At 35.8% G+C, this 17,639-nt stretch overlaps 1 protein-coding gene across 1 annotated transcript; it reads right to left on the bottom strand.

Annotated features, from left to right (window-relative positions):
* Positions 1-8,310: 8,310 nt before the first annotated feature.
* Positions 8,311-12,411, bottom strand: LOC121262490 (endoglucanase 2-like). Its single transcript, XM_041164977.1, has 6 exons — positions 11,656-12,411; positions 11,242-11,525; positions 10,404-10,841; positions 9,812-9,959; positions 9,055-9,221; positions 8,311-8,859 (listed from the first exon to the last, which is right to left on the bottom strand). The coding sequence occupies exons 1-6, from the start codon at positions 11,879-11,881 to the stop codon at positions 8,527-8,529; spliced, it is 1,596 nt and encodes a 531-aa protein (XP_041020911.1). The 5' UTR covers positions 11,882-12,411; the 3' UTR covers positions 8,311-8,526.
* Positions 12,412-17,639: the final 5,228 nt, after the last annotated feature.

The following is a 17,639-nucleotide window of genomic DNA, read 5'->3' as shown; positions in this document are numbered from 1 at the left end:
TCCGGTACAAACAACAAATTCACAGTAAATATAAATTAGCGCAAAAATACATTTAAATCTCAAAAGTTCTTCGAGAAAAATACTTACAATGCTATAATATAATTTTTGAAAGATCACGAAGGTGCTAGAAGCGGCAACGCAGCAACAAAATAGTGCCAAATGCACTATGGCCATGGGTCTCAAAAACTCACTTTTGAACGGGTACAAACGAAGACCCGAGATTGATAGGGTAGGGCTTAGGGATGTCGGTAAAGCTAATGGTGGTGGTGGTTGGCCGTGGGTGGCGGCGCAATAGGCGGTAGAAGACCAAAATACCCAAATCAAAAATGTTGATGAATGTGCTTCACCGGTGACGGATTGGAGGTGGGGTTGGGTCCAATGGGTTGGCAAGAGGTCGAGGATGATGTGGTGAGAAGATGGTGGCCGGAGGTGGCGCGACGGCGGCGCAGCGGCGCAAGGAGTGCCGAGGCTTGGTGTGGTGCGTGGGGGCTAACGGCGGCGCGAGGAGGGCTGAAATTGAAGGGGTGAGGTCGCCGGCCTGTGGGGAGCACGATGGGGTGGGTGGTGTCGCGCACGGCGGCGGGCTGGGTGAGGAACGGTTGCACGGTGAGAGAGAGAGAGAGAGAGAGAGAGAGAGAGACGTCCGCGCGGGAAGGGAAACCAGGGGAGAAGAAAAAAAAAAGGGAAGAAAAGAAGAAAAAGAAAAAGGAAGAAAAGCAAAAGAGGAAAGAGAAAAAATATAGGGAAAGAAATGAGGTCCAATCATCACATCTTGGGTCACAAAAATGATTCAACGGAAACGGTTTTAAAACAGCAAGTGAAATAAAATAATTCAAACGCAGTGATTAAAATGAAAATAAATAATTAAACCCAACAACAAGTTAATTTAATTCGAGAAGAAATTTAAACACATAACAATAATTAATTTAAAGAAAGCACTTCAAAAATAAATTTCACAAAATCAAAATCATAAAAAATAAACCCACTAAAAATTCAACAATTTTAAAACAAGAGAATAAAATTTTAAATTAATAACAAATAATCTTTCAATTAAAAATACACTAAAATATGGGGTGTTACAGTTAGCCTATTTTGAAAGTCGTCACTCAAATGCCAAACACTGGACGAGAAAGTTTTTCTTGGTCTCAGGCACCGATTGGGAATTTCCCAACTCAGAGGCATGTCTCGAGAATTTCCAATTAGGGCTACTTGGGGTAAAATTCTTGACAACAAAAGCTTAAAGGCAGCTTTGGAACCCCTATCCTAACGGGAAAAATCCTGTGTCAACATGGTCACCACTTGGGCGAGTGATCATGAAGATGACCTTTGGACTGAGTATCTCTTGACACTAATAAATATTGATCGTTTCTTAGGGATGCCTGACTGCTTAAATGGTCAAAGGTCGCCTTTTCCTAAGTAAAGCCGTAGCACCATCACTCCCCACCAAGTCTCCCTCAGAGTCTACTCCAAAGGCTTTGAGAAAATGTTCCCGCCAACCTATTTCGGATACACCTTCTCCGGCATCAAAGAGAGGGGCTGCACATAGATGACGATGCCTCCCTCGTGTCTAGCTGACCTCAAGGTACTTCTATTTCTACCCCTAATCGCTCACCAGCATGCGTACCTTCTCCAGGTCTTGATGACGTCAAGGGTTTGATGGGTCAAGCCCTTTCTAACTTGGCGACCGCGCTTGACTTTGATCTTCCTTCCCAATAGTTTTATTCGGAGTTTAGCCCCATCTTCGAATTCCCTACATTCAGAGCCTCTGATTTGCCTAGGGAAGGCGGTGAGGTCGATGATGGAGGCCGCCTTCTCATCGAGTCTTGCCGACCAGGCGGCCTTTGAGGGAAATCATGGTAGTGGAGATGGTGCCCTAGGCGGCCGTGGTGTCCAGGGCGGTGACATTCTTGTTTGTGAAGAAGTGGAGGAAGAAAGTGAAGGCAAAAGTTCAACACCTCACTCTTTGCCTATTACTATCTTGGGAGGAGAGACCCCTCCACTCGACCTAGGGGTTGGTGGCAACCATGTTTCTATTCCTTCTCCCTCTCATTCCTCTTTTAGAGATGGCGTTGGGTCTTCTCCCTTAGAGGAAGGTGTTCCTTTGGGTGGTCTCACGAGTGAGGACATTAGTTTTGGGGAGGTTGAACTTGCTTACACCCACAATGTTTTCATGGTGGGAGATTTGGGTAAGACCTCTGAGATTGGAGCAGACTCACAAAGGGTGCCTCCTGAGGCTTTCCCCCTTGGTCTATACTATAGGTTTGAGGTGAGGTTCGATAGGGAGATACTTCCACCTCATCTGGTCCTGCTGGAGATAAGGGTGCCAGCAGCATGGCTAATTGGTTAAGGAATTTTCTTTTTGGGGTATCGCTGACTCTACTTCTCTCATTTCTCTCCACCATTTTTCCATGACGATAGCTTAACGTTATTGGGTTTTATCTTTGTAGGGTGTCGATGATTTAGCGGCCTGGATCATGGCAGATCATGCTAATTTGGGGGATGAAGTCCGCTCTAGGCGTTTCTTCTCTTTTTATGCCAAGAAAGAATTTGAGAGATGGAAAGGTGAGAGGGCGGAGTTAGAGATCCTACTTGAGCAAGCGGATGGCTATGCACACTCTCTAGTGGGTGACTTGGACATTCTTCATGACGAGGTTTTTCACCTTCGCAATGAACTCTGTCGCGCCACAGAGGTGAAGGTCTAGGACAACTTCTCATTAGGATTGTTGGAGTCAAAGCGTGATTCCACTAGAGCTCATCTTTCCCTTGCTCGGGGGGAGTTAGAGTTGGAGCAAGGTCGTACTCACTCTTAACTCTCTGCCTTCCAGGAGGAACTCAATTATCTCTACCAAGAATTATCTAGTTCTCAGCGGCGCTGCACTGAACTCGGGGAGCAATTGACGGCCTCAGAGGAGAGCAAGCGGCTGGTTAATCTTGACCTCTCTTAGGTGCATGACGCTCTAGAAGAGTTGACCAAATGACACGAGGAGTACAAGAAAGTTCGCATTGACACAGACAAACAACAGAGGAAGCTTAATGAAATGCTCATTAACAAGGATAAACGGCTGAAGGAAAAGACACCGCTGGTGAAGACATTGGAGTCTGACTTGGCGGCTATGAGAGAGGAACTTATCTGCCTTCATCCTCAGCTGGCATTGGCACATGGCATTAGGGATCATGCTTTTGGTTATGGGTATGGGGCTAATGTGTTTCGACTTAGATTGCATTTGTTGGCTAATCCCCATACTAACTTGAGGCGTTTAGATTTGGGGATGTTCAAATATGATGCAGCCTTGCGTCAATTTGTTAATGCCTTTGGTCTGGACACCATGCCCAATGCCTTAGAAAATCCTCACCCAACTCCACCTTCCGGTGGTCCTAGTACTTAGCTTTCTGTAAATGGTTCTCTCTACTACAGTTGTAATAGCTTTTTGTAAACAATAGAAGTATTCTTGCATTTCCCTTTTGTAACCGGGGTAGTTTGAATTCAAAGATGAGTTGAGATGGTTTGTGAATAGTTGAATAAAGTATTATTAGAATATTATTTTTTAATATTATTATTGTTTTGAGATTTTAAAAAGTTGAATTATTTATTATATTTTGTGTGAAAATTTGAAAAAATTAAAATAATGAGTTGAGGTAAGTTTTGAATTCAAACGAGGCTTTCAGTTTTGACTTTTTTGTGCTTCCCTTTACTTTCATTTCATGAGGCTCTTTGTTTCTACTTTGTGCGTGGCTTGTTGTTATATTTCATTGTTGTCGTCTCTCGCACTCCTTTCCTTTGATTTGCATACCTTTGCAATTGTTATTGGTGTTTAAGGGCGGCGTGGTCTGATGACCTCCGTACCCTTTTTACTTGGCACCGTGAGTCTTTGTACCTGCTATTGGTGTTTAAAGGTAGCGTGGTCTGGTGACCTCCATGCCTTTTTTACTTGGCACCGCGAGTCTTGGCACTCATCATTGGTGTTTAAGGACGGCATGGTCTGATGACCTCCACAACCTTTTTACTTGGCACCGCGAGTCTTTGCACTCGTCATTGGTGTTTAAGGGTGCGGAGGTCATTCGTAGTCTAATGACCTCTGCACCCTTTTTACTTGGCACTGCAAGTCTTTACACTCGTCATTGGTGTTTAAAGGCAGCGTGGTTTGATGACCTTTGCGCCCCTTTTACTTGGCACCACGAGTCTTTGTATTCATCATTGGTGTTTAAGGGCAGTGTGGTCTGATGACCTCAATGCCTTTTTTACTTGGCACTTGTCATTGGTGTTTAAAGGCGGCGTGGTCTAATGACCTCCACACCTTTTTTACTTGGCACCGCGAGTCTTAGCATTCGTCATTGGCGTTTAAGGGCAGCGTGATCTGATGACCTCCACGCCCTTTTTACTTAGCACCGCGAGTCTTTGCACTTGTCATTGGTGTTTAAGGGCAGTGTCGTTTGATGACCTTCGCGCCCTTTTTACTTGGCACCGCTAGTCTTTGCACTCGTCATTGGTGTTTAAGGGCAGTGTGGTCTGATGACCTTCACACCTTTTTACTTGGCACCGCAAGTCTTTGCACTCGTCATTGGTGTTTAAGGACAGCGTGGTCTGATGACCTTCACACCTTTTTACTTTGCACTGTGAGTCTTTGCACCATGTCCCACCACCAGTCGTGATCGCTCACCTTCAAATCGTTGAGTGGGCGGCACAATATGCCTGCGATCTCTTCGATGCTTAAGTCAGTAATGAGATGTAATAATTCGAGAATGCATAAAATCAACGAGATCGAAGGTTACCTGTTGCTCCTATATATAGGCATGGAGAATAAAGGATGAGTATCATAAACTGATTAACTTTGTACTATGCTTAGCCATTATAAGATTTATCCCTGATATATCAAATTCACCTGATTACACGTGGTCCATATCCATAATGGGAGATTTATCCCTTCCTAATAGGTCAACGACTGTGATGGGCCTTGGGCCACCAGTTTGAGCCAGACCAATATTAACTCCTCCACCAATCATATTAAATTCATAAAATTTTTGTGACAAAAGTTGTAGCAAGCCATCTTTAAAAAAGTAAAACTGAAATAAGTTTCTTATGCCAATTTCGAAAATAAAATGCCACCTCAACTATATATATGCCGCTACAAACTGAAAAAAGATCTTCGGCAAGTGTTAGTTTTTAATGAGGAGAAAGTTTTGAGATATCTAAATCATAGAATCGCCTCTTTAAAATGGTTTTAGAAAGAAAAGTTGTGTCCATTGCGTCAATTACGCGACGTAATACATTGACGATTGCGCATATATTTTGACACTAGTGAGGATGGCACGTGCAAAGAACGTTCGCTGCTCTTTATATCTGAGGTGGCGGCACTATGCTTCTTTTATGGTGCTTGTCGAGGTGGCAATTACCTTTATTTTCTGTGGTGCACTTTTGCTCACATGGATGTTCGTTTTGGAGGTAGGAACTTTTATTTCCATGAAGCTTACTCGGGGTCAACCAATTTGGCTCACCTGGGTGTTCGCGTGGGGCGAACACGTTTACTCTCTATAATGTTCGCATAAGGGTGAGCAGTTTTCTTTGTTAGTAAACACTTTTGCTTGCATCGATGCTTTGTTGGGATAAAGTACTTTTGCTTGCCGAGATGCTTTTTTGAAGTAAGTACTTTTGCTTTCTGTGAAACTTACCAAAATGATGGCAAGCACATTTACTATATGTGGTGAGCGGTCTAGATTTTTAATGTTTTGACTTCAGAAAGAAGGCGCCAAAAAATCAGTTTACAATGTATATGCTTGGTTTGAATGCTATCTGCTTGTGTCCAAGGAAAGGGGGAAGGGGGAGTGGTGATCAGGTAGAGGAACCCCAACTCTACTAGGTACCAAAAGGGTCTTAGAGCATCCCATTGGATTCCCCATAAAATTTCCTATAATTTAACTAAAAAGTACATTTCCTAAATTTTTTTTTTAAATTTTACTCATCTTTCAAAAACCTTCTACATCCCATTCTCCATCTCTATCTATGTTCTATTAAATAATATTTCTCTATTCTTTCTTTATTATTTTTTTCTCTTATTTCCATTTACAATCTTAACTACTAACTCTTTTGTCTTATTATCTTCTTTTCAAATATCACATTCTTCTAAATATTTATACGATTTTGACTACTGAATACAGTATTATTTTTCAAACCAAAATCTGTATTATAAAAATAGTAATTTTTTTATATGTGCATTTTCTAACGGTAACATTTTGAACTCCTACCTCCAACGTTAATATTTTAAACTCCTACCTCTAACGGTAATATTTTTTATCTTTTTTCCAACGGTAATTTTTTTTTAAGCTTATGGTACACAAAAATGGTACATATTTTAAGTTTCAAGCAAACCAAGAGGCATATATTGTATGATATAAAGCATAAAAAACCAATACAAATGAAAATGAAACCAACCGCAATCAATTCCAATTAAAATCATCATAAAGCAAAAGGGAAAAAAAGTACATCAGCTATTCAATTTCTTCTTCTTTCTGCAACTAGAGATTTCCACAGTAAACAAATAGTCCATGAAGGAAAATGAGAGCAAAATCAAAACGATCTCACACAAGCACAACATAAAACACAATTTTCATTCAATAAATCTAACTGGATTTTCGTAGCAACCAAACAACGGTGAGAAAAATGAGAGCAAAATTTCAAATATCAACTTTAATCACAACATAAAACAAATTTCACAACCACATAAATCCGAAAGTCACATCTAAAGAAAAAACATATATACATAATAATTTAAAAAAAAATCTACGAAACATCATCACTTTCTCAGCAACCAAACACTCAACATAGCCAACCAAAATATAGACATATCAATGGCAACGCAAGGTCAAAATGAGAACCAGTTTCCTCAAACAAAGCCCAAAATGAGAATGACTAAACGAGAGTGACAAAAAATAAAAATAAAAAATTGAACCAATCTGAAGAACGCATCTCAACATTCTTGGCAGCCAAACAACAAAGAGATCGCCGACGCAGAGCACCAAATTGTAGGCTCTCCATCGCATACTTACCTTGATCATGGCCTCAGGAGGAAGAAAAAGGGGAATAGAGAAATAGAGGAGGAGGGAGGTATGAAGTGAGAATTTTTTTTCGAAAATGAGGGAGAGGGGCTGCGAAATTTGGTGTTGCGAAATCAAAGTTACAAAATTTTGAAGAAACCGAAATCAAAATTTACAAAATTTGCCGATGGAGAGGGGCTGCGATCGTTGGTGTTTCGAAGGAGGAGTCAACGCCGAGAGAGAAGAAAACGCGGGACGGAAGGCCTCTGGAATGCGATGGGGATCTACCGTCGTTCCCCATATATACACCATAAACTTAAACCGCAAAATGGAGAATCCAATGGGGAGGGATTTTTCTCTAAAACCCTAAATTTATCCCCAAATTATAGGGATAGATCTCATATGGGAAATCCAATGGGAATGCTCTTGGAGAGAGAGGAAATAGAGTTAGTTCCTGTAAACACTATTTCTTCTAGCTAACTGGTTATTTAGAAAGAGTAATGTTATGTACCACATTCTTATCTTATTTTTATTCCACTATATAAGATATAGCACATTTATCATCATTGGATGATTCTAAAATATCATCCAATAGTAATTAATGTGTCACATCTAACATAGTGGGATAGTAGTGTGATGTATAAAATTTTTCATTTAACAAATACTACGTTCTTCAAATAGTGTATTAATCTACTTCATGGTGATTAGTCCATTCTAAATTTCTTTTTTCTCTACCCATTTTGATGATGGCCATTTAGGGAATGTTTTGGAAGTGAGATGATCTCATCTCATCTCATTTCAAAACTTCTCATAATTTCTTTTCTAAACATCACTCAAATACAAATACTTTTCAATTTCAAATTTTTAACTTTTTTATCTAATCATTACCTAATTATTATATCTTTTCTAAACTTCCAAATAAAACACAAAAAATAGTATTACTTTTTCAAATTTTAAAATAAAAATAATATTAAAAAATAATATTATAACAATATTTTAACTTTATAATATTTTTATTCAATTTTTTCTCTCTTATTTTCCAAAATACAATAAAACATTTCAATTCAAACAATTTCACTACTATTCACATAATTCTCTTCCCATCTCACTATCCAAACGAGCCGAAAAAATTGTTAAGCTTACAGAAGAAAACAATAAAACTAAAAACTACAACTTTAGTACTTAATCTTTATAAATATTGTTGATCACTTGATCTTACTCAATGGAAATCAGAACCATATGTGCCTACAGCCACAAGCATCTGGAACAGGCTCCTTAAGCACAAGTTTTTCTTCTATTTCATTTCATTACTGCGCGAGTCTTTCATTATATATATACACTACGAAACAAAACTTCATGGAGGGTCCTATACATTGTTGGCTAATTCAAAACGGTTTTCGAGTGGGAGAGAGACAGAAACATATGCATGAAGTGGGCTCTTTAGGGTTCACTTTAATCTATCTACCTCTCTCCTATTTGAGATACTTAAATTACCATCTAAGCAAAATTCCTAACCACTGAAGAACTGGATATCAAGCCAGAGAGAAGGCCAACGATGAGAGCACTGTTGTAAGTGGTTGGTTCACCCTGCATTGAGTTGTTTCGGGAATCGATATAGGTCTCATTTAGGAAGGGTCCACCCACAAGTGCTCCAATAGCCACATTGCAATTGGGATCGGAAGAATTAAGCCACTTAAACCCCACCCTGCAGCCAGTGTCAGCATCAACAGGAATTGAAGATCCTCTGTGGTGTACATATTGAGGGTAATCACTCCCATATCCAACAAGATAGCTCATCTTCATTGGATTTTTTCCCAAGACATAATCTGCCTGAAAGTATATGAGAAGGTGGTCAGGAGCAAAACAAAGAAATGTAGTAAAAACATGCATGCAAACAAGAACTGGAACTCCAACACAATGCAGGCTGGTTGTGTTGGGAATTCATTTGGAAACACATGAATTCTTCAAGTCCAACCCCATCTAAAGATGCAAAATTATTGCAGCTTATCACAGCAGATTGCCTACCTGAGAAATGGCAAATTTACGAAGATCTTCTGGCTTGTATGATCTACCACTGCAATATAGAGTTTCAGTCTGGGATGTGAGCATGTAATCACTATAAAGAACAGCCAGGAAGGCAGATGCCACAGGATGCTGTAGAGAGTTCCACTCTATTACCCATATCAGACCACCTACTTCAATATAATGTTATGAGTGACGGCTAAAGATAATTACTTATGAAAGGGTGTATCCATTGGTGATATCTACCAAGTGTAGCATCCCCTGATGGAAGAGTGTCAACTGTAGTATAAATAGAAATTGAAGGAATCAAAGCATAAACATAATTTACAAGATTGTGTACTCCATCTACAAGGGTTGATGAAGATGGATAAGTTAAAAGATTCCTATCAGAATGCATGTGTTCTACAACTCAAAATTTTTCGATTATTCTTTGATAAATTTTGACTGAACGTACGCACTACTTTTATATTTTCCCTGCCCCCATTGATGTTTCGATTTCTTATATAGTCAGTGCTATTTTTGTGCAATAGAGCCTTTTTTTCTTTTTTGCTGGGCATTGTTTAATGTAGCTTGCAAAGTAAAGGGAGGAAACCTGAAAAGTAAAGAGCCCTACAGGGAGAACCACATAGCCCGCTGTGATATCATAGATTTTCAGCTGGTTGATTGATAGCTCTTGTTTCAAAATAAATAAACAAAATATCAAAAGAAAACAGTAGAACTTTTGGCTGCGAAAACATGACAGAACTCATCCCAACCTTACCATCTGTTCTGTCAGAAGTGGCCATTGGTGAATCTGGTAGAAGTGCACACATGATGGTCTCAGCAGATATCCTGTACAGCTGGAGATCAAGATTCTCAGCCATTGACACATCTTCTGCATTGAAGAAATTTATCCTAGACAGGAGAATCTGCCCAGAAATTGCAAAATGTTCATATCAGGTTAACTCTATTCTTTATGGAACTATTTGGTGAGGGATAGCACTATCTGCATCCCCTTCTAATTTCCACGACACGCCTTACCATATTCCATGTAAAACTTTGAGCTACCTTCTCTCTTCTTATATAATACACCTCCCCAATATACAAATCAAGTAATATATTAAATCGACATTATGACACGATGAGTATTTTTTTTAGGTTGATTGTATGGTCTCAAAGAGTGCTCTTTTTTTTTAAAAAAAAAAAAAAAAATATCAAGAAGATGCATATTTCATGTTAATTAGCAGTAATCAACCAACAAAGGAGCTATATTAACAAGTGATATGATTGTTGATATTAGGCTATCCATTTTCTGATGTAATTATTTGAAAACTAGAATTGAAACAATGAAGGCTTTTCTTCACAATGCATACATGAGTTCCAGCATGCTTGTCATCCCAACTAAACCAAGTTGGACTACCCCAGTTAGCAAATCCCTTGCCGTTTTTTTCAGTTACATATCTGAGGTATGATCGTTCTCCAGTAGCATGATAGAGCCAAGTAGCTGCCCATAAGAGTTCATCTCCATATCCTGTGGAGTTGTAGTATTTCTGCAATTGGGGGATGCTGACACTGTATGAACCTCTATAAGTATCAGCGAAAGCAAATAGCTGTTGTGCATGCATAAGGAGCATTCTAGAGTAAGTAGAATTGATTTTCTTGAAAACCAGAGATGCTGATGCCATAGCTGCTGCAGTTTCTGCTGCAACTTCTGTTCCAGGGAATGACATGTTAACCTCCACCAGAGGTCTTCTCTCAGTCATGGCTTCAGGTCTTTGCCAACAGTTGTGGTCTAGTTCAGGATCACCCACCTTTAATCACACAGACAAGGAAGCAGACAGCAAATCAGAGGATAATTTGTTTTCCTTATACAGATAGTTGACATGATCATTATTAGATGGTGACACAAAAGTTTTGAGGGGCTTCAAAAATTCTGGGAATATACACCCGCCACCATGTGTGCAGAAAGGGTGTAAGGCCTGGTATATCTCATTAAGTGTTAGGTTTATAAAGAGATCTAAGATAAATTTACATACTAATATCACTTAATGTGATTGTTAGATCGACTTTACAATGTAAAGATTTTTACAATTTAAGGTACTATATTAAACTATATTAATTTGATAGCTTCTCTTGATATGATTTCTTTGTAGATCAAGCAATTACCTATCTACAGACTATACTCAAAAACACATAAATTGAGTGAACCACCTGAACATAAAGCACATTTGCAGAAGGATGAGCATTGACAAGGTAATCAGTGATCCACTTGAGTGAGTCCTGAGCATGTCCCAGTTGCTTCACTGCACTCATGTGATCCCCGTATTCAAGAATCGCCCACGATAACATTGTTGCCGTAAAAGCCATGGGGAATCCAAACTTGATCAGATCACCTGCATCGTACATTCCTTTCGACAAATCCAAGTTCTCTTCACTCCCATCTCTTAACCCCGAGTCCCCTCTCCACGCAATCCTATTGTTCTCCAGCCTACCTGCTGCAACAACAACAACAACAACAGATCATCAGGACAGAAAGCGTACGTTCAAGCCATAGACCGATATATATCATAATATCAGCAATCAAGACGCGGGGGGTGGGGGTGGTGACGGATCGGTCGTATTTACACTTTTGAACGTCGAAGAATTGCAGAGCTGTTTCGAGAGCAAAGGCGTATGATTCAACAATAGCGCCGGGGTGGCCGGGGATTCTTGAAGCTGGCCCTGAGCGACGGAAATCTCTTACAATAGTCAGTGTAGCCGCTGCGACTACAAGAGCTCCAATCACCAACACCATTAACCACCAAAACCAGCCCCCGGACTTTGTTTCCTCTGCTTTCAGCTTGGCTTCCATTCAAATTTCAACGGATCTGGGTTCAGTTTTCTCGCGGGTGAATTGTATTTCAAAGAGCCAAAAAGGGAAAACTCATAGAAGATAGAAGGAAACAATTCTTAGTGCTTATATACATACAAACATACATACATATATATATATATATATATATATATATATATATTGCTGAATTAACAACATGAAGCGATGGAAGAACATAAGTTTGCTATCGTTAAGAAGGCCGGACGAGGTGGTTTCATGTTCACAGGCCGGCTTGTCGTTCTGGTTGATCGAAAGGGATAACAAAGTATGTAACTGCACTGTAGGATCATTCCCCAGCTGCATGCTTCCATCACCCAATTCTTGGAATTTTCATTTCTGCATTAATCATCTTTTCACATCCTTTTCTTTATTCTAAGCGGCTTTGTCGTTTCAGATAACTTATGAAAAGCCGCGCGGTAGATATGGCACTGTCCAAGATTCAACATCCAAATAGAATAGGCCGATTTGGCTGTTGAGATCAAATAGAGATCATTAGAGACAGAGAATAAAAAGGACCAGTTTTTTGTTAGAGTTGTGCTATACAGAAGTCTACACTCTGCATACCATTTTAAAAATATATAATTTTACTCTTTTATCCTCATGTTTCATATTTCATATTTCATAAAACATGAGAGTAAAAGAATAAATTCACATATTTTTAAGTACTAGGCAGGAGTGTGAGTCTTGTGTATAGAATTTTTTTTTTTTGATAAAGGCTGTGGCTTATAATTATTTTATATAATTTCTTGAAATTATATCTATGTAATTAATCACTCTGATAAATTGTTTTAGCATATAAATATTATCAGGATCTGTACTTATTTTACCACTATCATATTTAGCAATTGCTTGGTTTTGAATTCGGAAGCTTAAAATGTGTTTTCAACAGTCTAGAGTTTTTTTTTATAAAGTAAATAATATATTTGATAAATTTATAAAAAAATATTTTAAACACTTAAAAAAAAGGTTAAAAAATCCATTTTTTAAATGCATCAATTTGGAACTTTATAAAAAGTACCGTAATTAACTTTAAAAGCGCTTTAATCATATGTAATTTGTATACCAAATAATAAACAAATTTTCAATAGTAATACTTTTAACAAAACTCTATAATTTAGAACTTTTATAATGAAAAGCTTTGTTACCTACAACAACTCCAAACATTATCATTATTCTATTATTGGCGACTTTCTCGTGTGAAGTAAATTCATATCAGTTTGTGAGTTTACTTTTATGTAATTTCTTTTATGTAAAATTGATGTATCATGATCTGATATGTCAGATTGTAAAGTACTGTAAAATAAATCTAACGTATCATATTAAGTCACTTCAATTTATAAGTTTATTTTTATGAGATTCATTTGTAGATCTACCAATTCTCTCCCTTTCTTTCTTTGTTTATATTATATTATATATATATATATATATATAAATACTGGTTTTCGTTTCCATTGCAATTGAGCAGTGAAAGTCTCGGTGTTGCCTTAATGGGGCCATATATATATACTAGTAAAGGGCAAACACGTGCATTGCACGTGTGCCCTGTAGCAAAAATATGAAAAATATTTTTAAAAATAAGAATTTGCTATAAAAATATGTGATAATAAAAAATAGATTAATATATATAATTATGAAATGTAATAGTTTTGTCTATATTTTAAAATTTTATCATTTATCATAAACATATCACATATATTATCTGCAAAATATCCATGACTATAACATAAGAATTCTTACAAACACATTTACAGCTACATAATTTTCTATTACAGATCCAAAAGCGACTATTGGAGTTGATGCGCTATCGTCATACATTTCTAAATAAACTTGATATCTAAAAATAGTAAATAAATTATTATTTATTGATATTAGCAATTAATATATTCTAATTATAATGTAAAAAATTTTAACTCTAGAATATGAGAAAAAATATTTACTTTGATTGTGAAGTCTCTATTTTTTTGCAATTATAACATAAAACATTCTCTTTTTTTCATATTTAGTTGTTTTGTTGCAATCTTTATGACATGTAATAAAATGGTTGATGTAATAAAATTTAAGTATATGTACAGTCTAAAATCTAAAACACAAACATGAGATTTATCAAAATATTGTTCGAAAGTAAGTAGGACAAAATATCTTAAGTTTTGAGCTTTATTTTCTCTAGATTCCAATTTTTATTTCAATTGTGACGACGCTTGAAATTCTCTATATCGTCGAGTATCTCTGTGATAGCTTGGTCAATTGTCTCAAGGTGTTCCAAAATGGAGGGCTTGGGCGAGCTTATAACCATTTTAGACAACCCTTTCCGGAGGAGTTGCTGTCATTTTGAATTTTCCATCGAAATTTTCTAATCTTGTTATAACTTTTACCATTCCGGATGGGGAATGGTAGTGAAAACTATCACAATGAGATTTCGAAAAATTTTAATAAGTAAAAAGATAATATACCACAAATATCATAGTATCATGTAAAAGTAAATACAAATAAATGTATGGACACATGCATGACATAAAACTTTGAGTGTATGCATCATGGACTTTTCTTATAAAAATAATATTTCTCATCCTCTTTTTAAATCACTTTTTTTGTTCTTTTTGCAACTATAAATGGATAGATTTATGTTTATATTTTTAGAATTTTTTTTATTGTTTACAATACATATTATACACATGATGTGCATAATATTTATAATTATAATATAACGACCTACAAGAACCAAATGATAACTTTGAGATGTATGCGATCGACTTTTATAATTTTTTAGTATCATAACCTAGGTATCAAAATAGCTATATATATATATATAAAGTAGGAAAAGAAATCAATTAATTCCAAATAAGAATTTCCTATAGATTATATTCAATGAACCAAATGAGATATTACACTTTAGAATAGAACAAACTTATTAAAAGAAATTAAAACGACGAGAGAAGAAGATATTCATACAACAAATATATAAAGACAAGTAAAAGAGCAATGAAAATTGAGGAGATTGACAAGAACTAGCTTGAAGAACAGTAAATGAAGAACAAAAGTAGCAAATGTGTAAAAAAAAAAAAAAAAAATAGAAAAATAAACAAGAAAAATTTATGGTTATAATTCTTAAATAGAACATATGTTATTATTATTAATGGTCGTGTTGTTTTGTTTTATTATTGTCATGCTTGATGTGGATTCTATTTTATTTTATTTAAGCCTTTGTAGTGTAGTGGATTGTGTGCAGTGGATTGAGATGAAGAAGAGATGAAGAAAATGTAAAATGTATTAATAATTCTGAATAGCTTTCCATTACCAAGTAGTGGGTCCCACGCTACTTGGATATGCTAACAGTAACGACCGAAATAATAAATAAATGAAGATGAAATGAAATATAAAGTAAATGCAATTACAATGAAATAAAATGTGTCTTCCAGAGGACCAGAAGCTTTAGCACTTTAAAGTGTTGGTGTGATCGTGTCCTTTGATTTCATCAACGGTGTATGACTTCTTTTGACTTGTTCCTTCTCACTTGCCGCCCTTAAGGTTTCTGTGTTCATTCATTTGTCTCAATCTTTCCTCTCTCCTCACATTTTCTTCTGGACTCTTCTTCTCCGCCCTCTTTTTTTCTCGTTCTCTCTCTTCTCCATTGTAGCACTACAGAGTTCTACTTCGTCCTCCCAGGCAGATCAACAGCAAGAAAACCTCACCATTTTGCCTATCATCAGTTCATTTCTTTCATCTCTCTCTTTCTACCTCTCTCTAGAACAGAAGATATTTATTTCGTCTTCATGTCTTTATCTTTACTTTTTCGTTAGTCTATAGGGTTTTTTTTTTTGGAAATTGTTTCATTTTTCTGCTTTTGTGCAATGTTGGTGTTTTGTACATACGGATAGCAATCGATGTAAAATTTTTTTGAAGTTGGTCCATCTCTGATTTCTTTTTTTTATCTGAATAGATCTTTATATATTTGAAGACCTGGTATTTAGATCTGGGTGGGTTTTTTTTTCCCCTTACAGATCTTCAGACCCAACTCAATGCTCATTTTTTTTCCTCTTAATTTTTTTCTTCATACAGATCCTAGTTGGTGTAATTTTTTAATGAAATCCATTAAATATTATTTTCCTTTTATAAATCTGAACAAGTCTTCATATACTTGAAGTCATCGTGTTCAGATCTGAGTGATGTCAATTTTGTTTTTTCACTTATTCCTTCATCTAGGAATTTTTTTCTTTCACCGTGTATTTGTAGGTAAATCAACGCAAAAGTGATTTTTTTTTCTCTGACTGTCGAAGTTTTTATATTTAAGTTTAACTCGGAGCCCATTTTTTTCTTTGTTGTATGTTTTTCTGCAAGCGTAGTTTTTTTTTTCAAGTGGTTTTATTTCTGTGATTTTTGTTTTGTGTTTTTTGGTTCCACGTCTCTTTAATCTCTGTTTCTCTCTGAACAGATGCTCACAAATTTGAAGAGATCATTTTCAAATGTGATTTTTTATTTATTTTTTTCAGAAGGCAGTAAAAAACAGAAGAAAAACAAAAATAAGGATAGAATGGGAAAAAAAATATAAGAACAGGGGCAATTCTGGTAAAAAAATATTGGATGACCGAAATTGAAAGATAGAATGGGAAAACAAATATAAAAATAGGGGCAATCCTGGAAAAAAAGTATTGGAAGACCAAAATTGAAAGACAGAAATGGAAAACGAAGAGAAAAGTAGGGTTAAAATTGGAACAAATAGTGGACGACAACTGCTTAACACTTATTACATATAAGATATATATATATATATATATATATATATATATATATATATATATATATATATATATACACACACTAGTAAAGGGCAAACACATGCATTGCACGTGTGCCCTGTAGCAAAAATATGAAAAATATTTTTAAAAATAAGAATTTGCTATAAAAATAGTTGTCTATATTTTGAGATTTTTTCATTTATCATAAAAATATCACATATATTATCTGAAAAATAGCTATGACTATAACATAAAAATTCATACAAATACATTTACAGCTACATAATTTTTTATTACAGATCTAAAAGCGACTATTGGAGTTGATGCGCTATCGTTATACGTTTCTAAATAAACTTGATATCTAAAAATAGTAAATAAATTATTATTTGTTGATATTAGCCATTAATATATTCTAATTATAATGTAAAAAATTTTAACTCTAGAATATGAGAAAAAATATTTACTTTGATTGTGAAGTCTCTATTTTTTTGCAATTATAACATAAAACGTTCTTTTTTTTTTCATATTTAGTTGTTTTGTTGCAATCTTTATGACATGTAATAAAATGGTTGATGTAATAAAATTTAAGTATATGCACAGTTTAAAATCTAAAACAAAAACACAGGATTTATCAAAATATTGTTCAAAAGTAAGTAGGACAAAATATCTTAAGTTTTGAGCTTTAGAGGCTGTTTGAATTCAAAACCCACCCTAACTCATCTCAACTCATATCATCTTCATCATTACAACTTTTTCAAATTCTCACACAAATATAATAAATAATTCAACTTTTTCAAATCTCAAAACAACTTTTCCAAATTTTCACACAAAATATAATAAATAATTTAACTTTTTCAAATTCAAAAACAATAATAATATTAAAAAATAATATTCTAAAAATATTTTATTCTACTATTCACAAACCATCTCAACTCATCTCTGAATCCAAACCACTCCTTACACTTTTCTCTAGATTCCAATTTTTATTTCGATTGTGACGACGC

The sequence above is a fragment of the Juglans microcarpa x Juglans regia genome, chromosome 4S (genome assembly GCF_004785595.1).
Source record: "Juglans microcarpa x Juglans regia isolate MS1-56 chromosome 4S, Jm3101_v1.0, whole genome shotgun sequence".
Classification (NCBI taxonomy): domain Eukaryota; kingdom Viridiplantae; phylum Streptophyta; class Magnoliopsida; order Fagales; family Juglandaceae; genus Juglans; species Juglans microcarpa x Juglans regia.
The sequence above is the reverse complement of the archived record's forward strand: the minus strand, read 5'-3'. Positions and strand labels throughout refer to the sequence as shown.